The following is a 15,148-nucleotide window of genomic DNA, read 5'->3' on the forward strand; positions in this document are numbered from 1 at the left end:
TGGGGGTGGGGGGTGGGCAGCTGTGTCCTTCTACTGCCACCAGCCCTGAGCCATGAGGGGGCGCTGTTTACGAGGAACCCTGTCCTTCGCTGAGGTGCAGGGGAGAAACCCATGTCCCTCAGTTGATGGCTGAGCTTAAAATCATCAGTTCATCTGGACCTAAGATTTAAGTTTATGATCCACAGTTACCACTCACCCCAGATGAGCACCGCAGGGGCTGGTGAACAGGGCTGGTGAACAGGACCGTTCCCTGGGAAATTTAGGGACTGTGTGGCCCTTGATAGGGAGTCATGGGGCCACAGCCTGAGTCGGGAGGAATTCTGTGGAGAGAAGACTACTCTGGTCACAGTGCAGGGCTGCTAATGACTTCAAAGGCATGTGTCAGAGGGAGCCGGGCGCTCAGCTTCAGTTTCCACATTCTGATGGCTTCCTGGTTTCCTGCGGCCTTGCTGCTCAGAGGCTCCTGGCAGAATGAAGGCCTCATCCAGATGCTCTGTGAGTCCCTCTGCCCTGCGCTGGTCCCCTGCATGAGGCCGTAGCCACTGATCATGAGGAGAGAGGAGGGGCCCGGGCCCCTGCGCCAGCCCCAGAGCACCTGCCACGCTGCTGGTTCTGCACCAAGCAGGGTCCCCTGACTCCTCTGGGGGCCAGGGCAGGGAAGTGGGGCAGCTGTTTCCTTCGCTTTTCATGAAAACAAGAGACCATCCCCTTCCCCATCTGTTTTCTTTCCAGATAAAATCTATTTTAGGACAGAAGTATGTGCTCCACTCTGCCCACGCTTGCCTCCTCCGGTGCTTGGACGTGGCCTCCGCTGTGGGTGGCTGCAGCTGTGGCCCCGGCATCCCCAGCGTGCCTGGAGCTGGGCAGGGTTGGGGTCGGGGCTCACACAAAGCCTGTGCCCACCCTCAGCCCACAGGCCCTGGACACGGGGCGTCCAGGCTGTGTCCCCTCACAGGCCCTCAGCTCCCCAGAGACCCATGGTCAGCTCCTGTGATCCTTCCTTGTGGGCCTGGGTGTCCTTCTACAGTGGGGACTGTGGGACCCGGGGTCCCAGGGAAACAGATACATTCCCTGAAGTGGCTCTTTGGGGAGCGTGGGGTCCCTGCTGAGTCCAGGACTGCGCCTGCTCACAGAGGAGGACGGCAGGGGACAGAGCGTGGGCCCACCTTCACCTCCTGTGGAGATGGTCTCCATCCGGGTCTGGAGCGGGAGCAGCCTGCCCAGCCAGCCACCCCGCTGTCCCTGTAGTGCGTTCTTCCCAGGCAGCACTACCCTCATTGCAGTCCCATAGTCCCCAAGCAGCACCACTGTGCCCCATGCCACACCACCCCTGGGCCTGGCTTGAAAGCCTTGTGGCAAATGTCAGACAGGCTGGCATGGTGGTGTACACCTGTCATCCAGCATGCAGGGAGGCTGAGGCAGGAGGGCCACAAGTTCCAGCCAGGCATGGACAATTGAGTGACTTAGTGGGATCCTGTCTGAAAATAAAGAATAAAAAGGGCTGAGGATGTAGCTGAGCACAAAGGCTCTGGGCTCAATGCCTAGGACCTGGAAAGAAAAGGCGACTGTCCAGCAGTCATGGGAAGAGAAAGGGCCCTGGCATGATGTTCAGCTTCTTCCTGAGCACCCCTAGTGGCAACCCCGGCGCCTGTCCCTGGAGGTCAGCGGCCAGTGGGGACCTGGCAGAAGGCAGGAAGGCCAGATCCCAAGCCAGCCCAGGCCAGGCCCTTGGGCACAAACACCCTGTGACTGCCCATAGGGCTCCAGGAGGGGCAGAGTCAGATTGCAGAGTGCAGCAGGGCTCCCAGGACACCGAGGAAAAATAAGAGCACAGGGAATCAGACAGGAGGGAAAGGCTGTGCTTCCCAGAACAGGAGGGGCGGCCGTACCCTCGAGCCCAAAACACCCAGGGGTCAGCATGGGAATCCTGTGCCTTTGGCCCTGCCCTGGGTCCTGGGGTGCTGCCGTCCCATCTTTCTCCTCAGCCCTGCTCTCCCTGAGCTGCTGTTGCCTGTCCGTGTGTCTGCAGACGGTGCCCAGCACCTAGGCAGGTCCTGCCATCTCTGGGTCCCTACTGGTAGCCCCGTGCTGAGGGAAGATGGGCGGCCAGGACAGTGGGCCACCAGCCCTTCCCCTCATTGCCTCAGAGTAGCCTCCCATGGGCGACATGACTAGAGCCAGATGTTCCCCACACGGGGACAGCCAAGGCCCACCCTGCTCACAGTGCCACCTGGCATGGAGCCCCTGTGCAGCCAGGACCCCAGGCAGCACCATGGGTTACAACCTGCCCTTCCGGGGCACAGCCCGGCCCATCAGGGGCTGGGGTCCCCACCCATGAGGCTCCGCTCCAGCTTCCAAGTCCGCTCCTCCTGTCCCCACCCACTCGGCCCCTCATCCCGTCCAGTGCCTGCTGAGGCTTCCAGCTCCACGCTGGCCTTGGACCTGGAGCCCAGTGCTCCTGGGGATGAGCTGGCTCGGGCAGAGGATGTGTGGAGAGAGGCAGCATCCTCACTGGGCCTGCACCCTGCCCTCAGGTCACCCCTGCCTCAGTGACGGGGAAGTGCTGAAGAAGCAACCGTGCATCAGGAAGAAGCAACAGAGAAGAACAGTTCAGGGTCCATGGGAGCCAGAGGGCATGGCTCTGGATGTCAGGACAGAACCAGCCTGGGGACTGGAGGACTTGTGCTTGATGTGGGGCAATTGTCACGGGAAAGACACTCGCAGACATGGGGTTCAGAAAGGCAAACAGCAGCAGGGAGCAGGAAATGGGGTGTCTGTCTTCCTGCAGTGGCCACTGGCCCTGCAGAGTCAGAAGCATCAGCAGTGCCCACACTGTGTCAGTGGAGTCCACTCGGTGTTGACTGTGTGCCCAGCAGTCACAGCGAGTGTGGATCAGGTGTCACCCAGCACCATGGAACTGACCAGGTGAGGCAGGAGCTCACAGGTGGCCATGGGCAGTGCCCAGCTGGCCATGAATCAGGTCCTGGGTACTGAGTCAGGCCACTGCACCCGGGAAGTGCCCAAAAAGCCAGGCTCATGGGCTCTGGGGCTTGGCGGCTGGGTCCCTCTTTCACAGGCGGATATTTCCATTGTGAGCAAATGTAGGCACAGATGCGTTGGAGAAGCAGCCCTTCGCCGGGAATGATCTCATAGCTGTGTGCTCCCCGTCCCTGAAGCCCAGAAAGGTCCTGGAGCAGAAGGGACATCGAGGCCACTGGCTGGGCTCTTCCAGGCACCGCCCCCTCTGTCAGGTCACACTGTGGGCTTGGAGCCAGTGCCAATGACCCCCCTCCCGGAAATGCCCGAGTGGCTCTGGTCTCCGCCTCCATCTGAAGTGGGCTCCTGGCCAGGAGAGGCCCACGCAGCCCGCGGGTGGGTGGGACCAGCTGGTCAATGCAGGCAGCACGGGGCCCAGCTGGGGTCTCGATCTGGGGAAATCTCCCTTTCCACATGTTCGGCTCTTTGTGAGCTGTAATTCATGTACCACAAAACCCACCACTGTGAGGGGCTGGGAGGGGGCTGCAGTGAATCACAGAGCTGTGCAGCCACCACTGCACCCGATTTCCACACATTTTCCAGGCATTTCCATCACCCCAAAGCAGGCACCCCTCTGCCTGGCTCCCGCTGCGCGCAAGTACAGCCAGCTCCTCTCCGCACATGGCCAGACTGGTGCTTCTGGGCTGTCTTGAGTGCTGTGCACTCCCCTCGGGGGGACCGCTGGCTGGGGGACTCCATGCCTCACATTTCAGGGTGTGGCCCCAACAAGTTCCTGCTGCCTGAGTGTTCTTGTGGACACTGAGGGCCAAGGGCCACCTGTCTCCCAGGCTCCGGACCCCAGGCTCTGGCGGCCACGACCCTAACAGCTTTGGAGACTGTGCCTCTCCTGTGGGCAGCTTCTTTGGGAAACACCGGATCTTCTTTGGTGAAGTAGCTATTTCTACCATTCACCCATTTTAATCAGCTTCTGTCTTTTTATTATTGAGTTGTGAAAGTTCTTTCCATGGTTTATTTTACCAGAAGGACAATTTATAAATATTTTTTCCATTCTGAAGCTTGTCTTTTCATTTTTAAATGATGTCTTAGGATGTACAAAAGTTTTTAATCTTGATGAAGTCCAATTTATCATTGTTTTTTCTTTTTAAGGATTTGCTTTAGGGTCTAATCTCAGAACTCTGTCTAACCACAAGCCCTCCAAATTTCCCTGTTTTCTTCTCAGTTATAGTTTTAAGTCTGATCTAGTTTGTGCCTATAGCGGGCCAGTGGTCCTGTGCCTTTGCTGAAAATTAAGTATATACAGATGTTTCATTCCTGAGCTCCCCCTTCCACCCCATCTCCCCCTTGCCCACGGCAGCCAGGGCCACTGTGGGCCCAGGACAGTTTTCAAGTCTAGAAAAGCTCAGACTATGATTCTGTTCTTCTTTCCCAAGATCATTTGTCTACTCTGAATTCCTTGTACGTACAGATTTTATGGCCAATTTGCCTCTTTCTACCACATCTGGATGGGGCTGCAATTCCAGGCATCACCACCAGATGGTGCTAGAACTGCTCTGCCTCCCCAGGCAGCTGGAGCCCAGCAGGGTGCCCCAGCACCCCAAGGCCCCCCAGGCGAGGCAGCGCACTCTCTGCTGTGGCGCTGGCTCTCTGGTGGTCCCCAATCTCAGCAAGCTGAGCCCAGGGTCCGGGCTCTTGCCCCTGCCTCCTGCCCCTGGTCTGTGCCACATCTCCTGTTCTATGAGCCTGCGTCTATGGGATCGGCCTCTGTGGGGTCAGAGAGGAGCAGGGCCCTATTTCAGGAGGTGGAGGAGCCCTGGCCTTCAGAGATGACAGGCCCAGGGAGGGAGGTGGGGTGGGGTTCAGGGTGACAGTCCGGTCACTCTCAAGTGCCTTCCCAGCCCCCAGGAGCTGGCGGAGGACTGCCCCCTAATGGCCCCATATGCACAGGCTGTCTCCACGTGGGTCCCTGCCAGGCACCCTGTGTACCCAGGGGGTCTCTGGTTGCAGCTGGCTGCTGGCTGCAGATGGTCTGGCCAGGTGGCGGTCACTCCCCCATGTCCCAGTTCTCTGCCCAGAGTCCGGTCGGGGCCCTCAGTGGATGCCCCCAGGTACCCACTGCAGGACCCAGCCTGGCCCAGCCTGGCCTCAGCCCTGCTCTGCTCCCTGCCCCTGGCTGCTGATGGACACAGCCCTCACGTCTGGGCAGGAGGACTTAACCTACCCTGTCCCCGCTGGCCAGTCCAGGCCACAGGGGACTGTCCCACCTGTGTAGGCCTGGGTGGCAGAAGGCCACCAGGAAACAGTGGCTCTGTGGCTTGGTCTGAGGTGTGAGCCTTGTCTTGGCTGTGTGGCCCCCGCAGCCTGGCACAGGGGAAGTGCTGCTAACACCAGCCCGGACCTGCCGGGGTCTGGCGGTAGCAGAGCGAGACCTCGACCCTGTTCAGGCCTCTGGAGCACACAAGAGGAGGCTGAGGCTGGGACATCAGAGTCAGCTGTGGCTGCAGAGTGGTCCCGAGATGCAGGGAGCCGCTGGGGTCTGGTGGAAGCTGTGCCTCTCCACAAAGCTTCGCATATAGCTCCAAAGCCCCAGGCTCCAGGGACAGGGAGATCTTGCTCTGCGGCCACGAGACCCAGCAGGACCCAAGCAGGAGCCCAGGAGACAAGGCCCAAGGTAAAGGACATAGGATGGCCCTCTGTGGAGTGGTCCCAGGCCACCGTGGGGACCATTCCTTCTCACTGGTGCCTGATGGAAAAGGTGGCCCTCGGGGACTGGCTATGTCCTTGGACAGAGTGGCTGCTAGGAGGGCCCCAGCTAGCCAGGCCCCTTGGCCACACCCAGGGCACTGTCCCCACTCTCATCACCCCAAACCAGGCCCAGGTGCCACCAGCTCAAGCCACCAGCCCTGAGCCCTCACCTTACCCTGCTTAAGCTGTGGCCTGGCTGCAGCCTCTAAGGCTCCTCCTTGCCCACCCCAGCCCAGGCTCCAGGCTCCCACACCCATGGCTGCAGCGCTCTGACCGTGGCCTCGGCCTCCATCTCTCACAGTCTCACAGGAACCGCGGCCCCGGCTCAGTTGAACCCGTAATGCAGGGTGATCCCACGTGAGGTCCTGAACCCGGAGACACAGGAGGAGCCGCCCTTGGGAGCCTGAGCACGTTCAATCTCCGGGAAGTCCGTGGGTGTGAATTCATCTCTGGTGCCACCGCTCAGCCCCAAGGCTGCCTTGGCAGGAGGGGCGGGCTGTCAGGACAGGGAAGGGCCACTCGGCCATCTGGGCAGCAGCCCCTGCCACTGAGCTTTCTGGTCTCCCTGTCACTGACCTGGGGCACCACAGGCCACCTCTGCACATTGGGGCAGTGGCACCATCTGAACAGGGCTGGCTGCTGAGATGAGCTGGGGCACTGCCAGGGCCTGGGCCTGCAGGGCACAGGGGGTGTCCCCTCTCCTCTGTCCTCCCCAGCGCCTCTGTTGACTCCAGCGTCTTCCCGCCAGTGCAGTCTAGAGAGTTGGAGGACACGGCTGCCATACAGTGTCCTGGCAGCTGCTCCCGCTGGAAGCACAGTTTCCCACAGTCTGCCTGTCGGTGTTGGCAGGAAGACGTCTCAGCTGTCACCTGCTCCAGGCCCAGCATCCTCTCCACGTGGCTGGACACTGGGCTGGCTTCTCCTGGCTGAAGTCCTGAGGGCACACTCAGAAATCCTCTCCTCCCTCCCTGGAACCACTCGGGAACTTCCAGAGAAGCCAGCGCTCTGAGGGACAGGGGCAGGAGAGGAGGCTGGAGTGGGACCTCACCAGGGTGAAGGAAGGGAACACGGCGTGGGACAGCGCCTCCCAGGCCAAGCGGTGGCTGGAGACAGCCCTGCCTCATGCCTGTGTGAGCCCTATTCGCCTTGCATGTGACTTCATGGTGTCACTCCCAGCCCCTCACGGGCACAGCAAGCAGAGGGTATGCTCCAAGCTCCACCCTGTTGTTGGCAGCCACAGCCGCCCACCCCAAGCCACTCTCTTGGGGCACTGGACTCTTGTTTCCAATTTGTCATTAATGAATGCTGGGGTGAGAACCTGGACTTTGAGAGGTTTGTGTGATCAAATTTCTGCCCCGAGACATGGGCCGGAAGTGTGTCCCGCAGGGGTCTCCAGGTGGGCTGAGTGGCCACCATCCACTGTGGCTCCGGCAGCTCAGGTCACATATCTGGGTCCCAGGATGCTTTCCCTTCTCACTCTCAAGCTTCACGCCGCTCACCAGGGTCCCCGGCTTCCTGAGTGGGTGTTCCAGCAGTGTCTCGTCTCCTGGGCTGCCTGGGACTTCTTCCTTTGTGTGAGTGCGGCACGGGTTGGGCTCCTCACTGAGCTGTCTGATGCGCTCCCTTTATTTAGAGCGGGCGACTGCCTCCTTGGGACAGGGGGCATTTTTATAGGGTGGCACCTTGAACTCTTCCTTTGTGAGCCCTTACTTCTTGCCTTTGCTTCCTTCTGCACTGTGGACAACTTTAGGTGTTCAGGGGAGCCAGAGCGGTACTGATGCCGCTGTTGCACACCCACCGCAGTCACCGCTGCCTGGCCCGTGCTGTCTCCCATGTGCAGCCTGGCTGCCCCCTTTGCTCCCTGGACACTTCAGGGCCAGCCCCACGCTGTGTGCCTGCCTTTCCAGGCTGCCCTCTTTGTATGCTAAGTCACATCTGGAAACGTCTTCAGTCCTGCTATTCCTGGAGAGCCTTGCACACCTGCAGCTGGCTCTGTGCACACTCTCATGGCTGTCACGTGCTGAGCGCAATTGGAATATTCTTTGGTGCATGATGCGAAGCCTCACAGTGGCCTCTCTCCAGGCGGTGTACTGGCTAACCCAGTGCCACTCCCCTGTTCCTGCTGGCCTCTGTTCTGCCTGGGGTGTGCCTGTCCCTGTGTCTGTCCCCGTCTCCTCCTAGCTCAGGTAATGGCGTATGGTCTGTGGACACTGGAGACTCAGAACTCTGGCCCCACTGGGATGCCCACCTGGGCCACACAGTGGGTGGCTCTGTGCTGGGTTCTGTGGAAGGGTGGGCAGCACCACCTCTCTGTTGGGGCCCTGCTTATGTTCCTGCCTCTCTGCTGGCAATCCCGCCCTCCTGGGGAGCCGCTGCCCACTGGTGGACAGTCAGGACAGAGGAGGGGTAGAAATGGGGTGAGGGGATGCAGGGAGGGAGCAGCCTCGGGCCTTCAGTGTCTGTCTGCAAATGGATCAGCTGGGTGGTTTGGGTCGTAAGAACTGGACCCATGTGCCCTGGCACTGTCAAGTGGACGGGCACCTCATGCTTCAGGACAGGCACATTTCCCCACAGCAGCATTCTCTGCCCTGGGGAACTGGAGCAGCCTCGAAGGGTCATGGGCCTCCTCCTCCTCTGTCCGGCTGTGGCCCAGCTCAGTTTTAGGATGATGAGACACAGACGAAGGAGAGATTTAGAATGTATTTTATGCTAACTTGTTTGAAAATACTGTTTCTCCTTGCCTTTGTAATAAGCCCTAAGGGCCTCGCAGGGCTAAGCAGCTGCACTGTTTGACTTTTCCTTCAGAATGAGAGTAAAGTCTGAAGACAGAAGATATTAGAGACTTAAAATGGACAGAACTTCAGCATTCCAAATGTATCTAAAATCCCCTGCGCATCTGATCCACAAACCATGGGGCCAGGAGCTGAGAAGTGTGACACAGGCACTCACCTGATGTCTTCCCACCTCCGAGGAAATTAATCTTCATCTCTGGGTCCAAGGGACGAAAGGGTTTCAGGGTTGGTTCTAGGTCCTGAGGGACAGCCCAGCAGGCAGCAGCGTGTGGCCACGAGGCTGTCATGGTCCCTTTGGGTGACAGCAGATGCTTCTGGGTCAGCCAGTGTGGGACTAGCTGGGGAGCGTGGGCCAGGGCAAGGCAGCACCAGGTTTGGACTCGTGTGGAGGCAAAGCTGACCAGCCAAGTGACACACGGAGAAGGTGGGCTCCCTAGGGTGGCTGCAGCCCCTAGCAGAGCCTGCGGACTCCACCTCCTCCCTGGGAATGGACCACAGCTTCTGAGGGTAAAGGGTTCTGTGGGAGGAGAGGAGCTGCCAACAACTGGAGGGAGGGGGCAGGGTACCAGCCGCCCCTCCACAGCCTGGCCCTCTCTCAGGGAGCCCAGGGCCTCAGTTCAGCTGCACAACTCAACCACACATGACAGGCTGGCGGGTCCGCTGAGTGACTGGCAAGACCTGGAGCAATGCCACCCAGCAATAGTCCTTGTTTAATGAGCTACCTATCTAGGGGCTGTGAGGAATGACAGCCCCGTCTTATTTGTGGGGTTCTGTCCGTCTTGTTTACAGATCCTCAATATCTGCTTTTGTGCAGCTTGCCTTGCTTATACAGTTAATGCAAACAAAAGCAGCCATCAATTTGGAGTCTCCTAGGACCAGGCCCTGCAGGCAGGGATGAGACTTGGTTGCTGAGTGGGCGGGGCCTGTACAAGGGGACCCCTGCAGGAACACTAGCACCCCCTGGTGGGCGAGCTGAGGGCCCCACCAGGGAGCCCCCAGCGAAGATGTTTGTTGGGGGGAGGAATCTGGAGCTCACAGGCTACCCCAAGAAGACAGGCCACCGATTGTGGGGACTGTGTGGGGGCCATCATTGCAGTCAGGCTCAGCTCTCGGGGGAGGCCACTTATTGGACACACAAATTCTGAGATCTGCCGTTGAGAGCTATACCAGAACCGACGTAGTGGTGCCGGTGAAGGGGAGCAGCTCTGGCCAGGGTCACAGCCTTGCTTTGCCAGAGAGGTTGGCGGCGACATGCGAAGAGCACTAGTCCTCCGTGTGCAGAGCCTCTCCTGGATGCAGCAGCCACAGTCCTGCTTTCAACAGGTGACTGTGAAAGCTTGTAACAACCCTTAAAAGTAATTCCTAGAGAAGACAGTCCAGTTTGCCCGGCAGCCCTGTGCAGTCTTGAGGAAGCGGCACAAGGGCTGCCTGTCTTGTCCGGTCCTGTCCCCTACTCTCCTGGCTCCACTTCCTTCCTGTCCATGTGAGGGGAGTGCTGGGAGAACGAGAGCCTTCTGTCTAGGCCAGTGCACCCACAGGCTCACACCAAGCCTGACTCAGAGCCCCTGAGCACATCCTGCCTGTCTCCTCTTCCCGTCCCCTGTGCAAGTGAGCCATTGCTTGGTGGCACTAATAAATGTTCTGACATTTCTTTTGTCTCTGCCTTGAGCGGCTCTGGCAGGCCTTGCTCCCCATGCTTCTTCTGGGCTTGGGCTCCTGGACAGCAGGCTGGTGGGGTGGAGCACAGGGCTGGGGGGCCCTCAGGGTGGGCAGGGTGATGGGCAGGGAGGACGTAGTCCTGCAGGAGCAGGAGGCAGGCCAGGAGGTGCAGGCTGGGCCTCGGGGGCCCTAGATGTGCTGTAGCCAGAATCCGCCAGAACTGACTCATCAGGTAGTGTGGAGCCCAGGAAGGGCCATGGCTGCACCAGGCTGTGAGGTGACCAGGGGCTGTCATCAGTGTGGGCAGATTTACCTCTCAGAGGTGCTGGAGGTGCTGCCCTTGCTCTAGCCCCACTCCTCTCTGAATCTGGCTCCAACCCGACCCACCATGGCTCACAAAGCATTCTGGGAAAGAAAAGTGCAATGGTTCAGGTCACTACGAAGACACCCATGCCTTGCTGCCCACAGTAGGGGGCAGGTTCCCCACCAGGTCTGGGTCCCAGTGGCTCCCGGATGTGGGGGTCAGTCCCCAGGGCCTTCAGCTCCCCAGCATGGCGGTCAGTCCCGCAGAGTCCCAGGCACACAGAGCTAAAGAGAAAGAGCGCAAGGCAGAGAGCAGAGGTGGAGGCAAAGAACACAGTCTTTATTTACACCACAAGAGTGACAGTGTGCAATGTGGTACAAGCACTGGACTCCGGGAGGTGGAAAGAGAAGCTGACTGTTGGAGGAGGACACCGCTGGTCAGCGAAGCTTCACTCATACAGAACAAACAAGAATGAAAAAAAACCGAAACAAGACCTCCAAATCCACTGAGCAGAAGGGACTGGGGAGGTCCAGACAGCAGAGAGGAACAGCGGGGCTCCAGGCCACATCTGCGAGCCCCACGAGGAAATGTGCAGAGGTGCGCGTGTCACCTTGCAACCAAAAAAGGGCGCCTCCACGGTGGCGGACACGCACCAGGAAACACAGAAACAGCCGTCTGTCCTTCCAGGAGGAGACTTCAACGCCAGAGGCAGGCCAGCTCTGGGCCCTCACCACACGGGCTGCTGGGAAGGGGGCCCTTGGGAACCCCGCTTCTCAATCAGAGTAAACGGTCACAGGGCCGGGGCAGCCAGCAGCATGTGGCGGGCCCTGCGGCAAGAGAAAAAGGAAACAAAAACTGAACAAAATCAAACCCCTCCAAATCAACTCGGGAGACAGGCGGCTCCTCTGAGCGCTGTAGTCTCCCTGGAACACTGTTTCCACGGAAATACAATAAACTCTCTTACTGGTATGTCACAAGTGCTAGGTGAACTTTCTCCCTTAGTATGACAAACGTGTAAGTAGTCCTTTTTATTTTTTTCTTACAATAAAAAGTACAATTTCTTAAGAATAAGTTCATTAAGACTCAAACTCCCTCCCCCCGCCCGACTCCTCTCCGTCAAGGTTTTGTTTTGTTTTGTTTTACAGAAAAATCTCCATCTTTTTGTCTGCAAATGTCACGAGAGGGGAACAGAGGCATTTTTTTTTCTTCTTCCCCAAAGCTGCCGAGTTTGGCGTGCAAAATCTGTATACAATATAAAGACATGCCGGGCGTACAGGCCATGCAACCTCCAGGTGTAGGAAACTTAAAAAAATATATTCATATGTTTATATCTCTATATTTATATATGTATCAATGCCCATGAAACACGTGGGCCCAAAGTCTACAAAACCAGGAATGAGCACGAGGCCATGGCCGGGATGGAGGAATGCTCCGATGGAGAGAAACACCAGGTCCATGGCCAGTGCCGCAACATCAGACTCCACGGCCTTCCACTTGGAAAAGTTTGAAAGGAAAGAAAAACTGAAACACTTCAACAAACTGGCCCCGGAGTGGGAGCCCGCGAGGTGGTGCCATCCCAGAGGTGGCGCCACCTGCTGGTGGGGTGTGGGCACAGCACGTGCAGTGGGAAACCCGGCAGGGTGATGCCAGTGTGGGTCACTGGCCAGGGCTTCCCTCCACTAAAGGCTTAAAGTGCTCGCTCTGACTCCCGGCCAGTGCCCTCCAGCCTCTGCAGAAGAAGAGAGAGGCAAAGGCCCCAGGCCCAGTAGGGAGATGTGTGGCGAGCCCTCCCTGCCGTGTCCCATCCACAGGGGCCACGGCCATGCCTGCCACCTGCCTGTTGCTGGCTGTGGACATGGGCCGAGTGTGTCTTCAAAGGAAAGAAAAGGCTACACGGTAGTGGCTGCAGCACGCTGTGGAGTGGGTGTGCTGGCGAGGGAGGCCTGTGGCCACCAGGCCCCCGCTGAGCCAGATGGGGAGGCTTTGTGCTGCAGCGACAGCCTGGCCACTCAGCAGCCCACATTACCCCATCTGAAAGCACAGTGAAATGATGTGGCCTCCCGGGCACCATGTGGGCACAGGGCCACAAGGGTGCGTGGCTGGAGGAGCTGGCGCTGGCCCTGGCCCTGGCACCTTGCAGTGCCACCAGTGGGAAGGGCCTGGGCGGCCCTCCATGGCAGCGGCAGCGCCTCCTTCCGAGGTTGGCTTTGGAGCTGAGAGCAGCCAGCAGGGAGGGGTCAGTCAGACATGCCCAGACTGCTCTGCCCTGCTCCAACCAACCACCACTTGGCACTGCCCAAGGGCAGCATGACTGCGACTCCAAGAAGGTGCACTCACCCGGCACAAGTCTGGCTGAGTTAGTGCCTACCCTGTAAACTTCACCAAAATCGGAAACCTGGCTTGGGGTCCCTCCTGAGCATCTGAACCTCCTCCCTCAAGTCTCAACTACGACACACTTTGGAATGAAACTGGTGGCTTCAAGTGCTAGAAAGTAAGTTACCAGTAAAAGTGGCTGTCAGTCACTGTAAAGAGAAAGAAAGACAAGGCCTGGCGGCCCTCCCGAAGCTCACACTGCGGGCTGGGCAGGTGGTGAGGCCCTGGCTTCCTGGTGCCTAAGAGCCCCAGCCGTGCGGCTGCGGAAGAAATCAGAATGGGCGCAGGGACAGCGTGGCCATGCACCGCCGACACGCATAAAGGGTCTTTGGGAAACGGGGCCGGGTTCTACCCGCTGGAGTGGTTAGAGTCTACACGCGGCACGGGCCCACTGACACTGGCACTCCGGCCCACTGACACTGGCACTCCGGCCCACTGCAGCTGTAGGCCTTGCTGGGGAGAGGAAAACACCTCGACACCCCAAGTGCTGCAGGAAGCGGGGGCCCCAGCTGCTCAGCACAGCTCCTGGGACAGGGCCAGGAGATGGCACAGCTGGTACCGCCCCAAAAGGCCCAGGTGCTGACCTTGCTGATGCTCACGCTCAGAAAGTCAGCTCTAACAGCGGCCTGCGCACTGCACAGAACAAACAAAAACAAATCATAAAAAACTGTCAAAGTTAAAAAAATGTTCAATCAAGAATTTAGAAAACAGTTTAGACATTATTACCATTCAGAAATGGTGAGAAAAAAATGTAAAATTCACAAAACAATGCTTATTTAGATCTTTTAGTGAAAAACTCATACAAAAATCAACAGCAAATTTATATCATTTGCTATAAAAACTCATTAGGTACATATGTGCATGGAGGCATGGAGAGGACAGGGCCTCTGTTAGAAAATAATTAAAATTAAAGTACAAATGGGTAGAAGCTGCCCGGGATGGACAGGCTGGCGGCCATGGCCGCACCTCCTCGCTCTTGCGAAGCACCGAGGGGCTTGCAACGAGCCCCCCACTCACCAGGACCGTCGCAATCTGCATTTATTATATATATATTTTTTCTATAAATGCATATAAATATTTACCAAGACCTCGTAAGAATCAAGTTTCTTAGCGTGGGATACACTGGGGTATACATTATACATATACATATACTTATTTATACCTAGCTAAGCAATGCTTCATGCTGCTTGCTCTGGATGAAGGCATTCCGATCGCACCACTGCGGTGTCTACGACATGCTTCACGACCAATGGAGATGCTTGCTGCTACGTGATGGTGAGAAAGAACACTTTGGATTCGTTTACAATCTGCTGGACTTCAAAACCCCCAACAGTGTTTACCGCTTTCCTGGAACCTCCACTTCTGCTAAACAGCAGGAAAGCCACGCAAGGCCGTGGACGCGGAGCTCCAGACACGCTGGTGTGGCCTGTGGAGCACCAGGCCAGCGCCGTGGGCTCCCAGCCACAGGAAATAGTCCCACCGACCCCTGCTGTTGATTTTTTCTTAAGGCATTGTTCCTCAGACTTCAGAAAACCCAGCCACAAAAATCCATCAGAGCAGTAAAAAAAAAGGCACAAACTCGTATCTTCCAATGGCTTTGAAAAGCTCAGGCTGACTCCCAGGCTCACGCTTGCTTTGTCCAGTTTTGTCTTTAAAGGTTCCTCCAGCTCTACCCCTGCCCATCTGCAAACCTCACGGTGCGCTGCTGAGGTGCATGGGCAGGCAGGAGCCATAGAAAACTTTCTGTTTAAAAAAAATAAGCTACAAGATGAGCTGAGTGGTTTACATGGAGACTGTAGAACTGTGGGTAAGAATCAAACGTTAAGCACCAGTTTTAATCAAGTTTGTTTTGTATTATTAGATCTTTGATTTTCACTTTTCCTTTCCTCGTGTCAACTAAATCCAGCAACTCTGCCCCAGCTGCCGCAGGGGCTTCCTTTGCGGCTTCCCGGGGAATGCCCGAGTGTGCTTGGCTTCCACATCGTCAGCGTCCTATGTCCACGAGAGGCTGCCACGCTGGGTGTGCATGTGCCTCTTGAGACCTGCGGTCTGGGCGGTGGAAAGGCCTCCTGCCGCCGCTGCAAGCCTGGCGTCCCTGTGCTCAGAGCCCGCGCAGGACGCACGAGCAACACGGAAAGTCTCCTGCTGAGCTTCAAGACAGACAGACAAAAGAGGGACAGCAGCTTCAAGAGGACGCTACAGGGGTGGCTCCTCCTCCATGGGCTCCTCATCCGGCCTGTGCAGGGAAAGGGTGCAGCAGGGCGTGTGGTGGGTGGCACTG

General features: G+C 57.7%; 1 protein-coding gene across 8 annotated transcripts in view; it reads right to left on the reverse strand.

Annotated features, from left to right (window-relative positions):
• Positions 1-10,812: 10,812 nt before the first annotated feature.
• Hdac4 (histone deacetylase 4) overlaps positions 10,813-15,148 on the reverse strand; it is a 250,766-nt gene continuing 246,430 nt past the window's right edge. For 6 of the 8 annotated variants that reach the window (XM_033764730.1, XM_010615696.3, XM_010615705.2 and 3 more), the window contains one exon: positions 10,813-15,017. In XM_033764730.1, coding sequence (XP_033620621.1) covers positions 14,969-15,017 — 49 coding nt within the window. In that variant the 3' untranslated portion in view covers positions 10,813-14,968. Of the gene's footprint in view, positions 15,104-15,148 lie in introns of all 8 variants that reach the window. The other 2 variants (XM_033764731.1, XM_033764729.1) reach the window with 1 other exon arrangement.

The sequence above is a fragment of the Fukomys damarensis genome, unplaced genomic scaffold (genome assembly GCF_012274545.1).
Source record: "Fukomys damarensis isolate Sample0158 unplaced genomic scaffold, DMR_v1.0_HiC HiC_scaffold_16, whole genome shotgun sequence".
In the NCBI taxonomy this organism is placed as follows: Eukaryota; Metazoa; Chordata; class Mammalia; order Rodentia; family Bathyergidae; genus Fukomys; species Fukomys damarensis.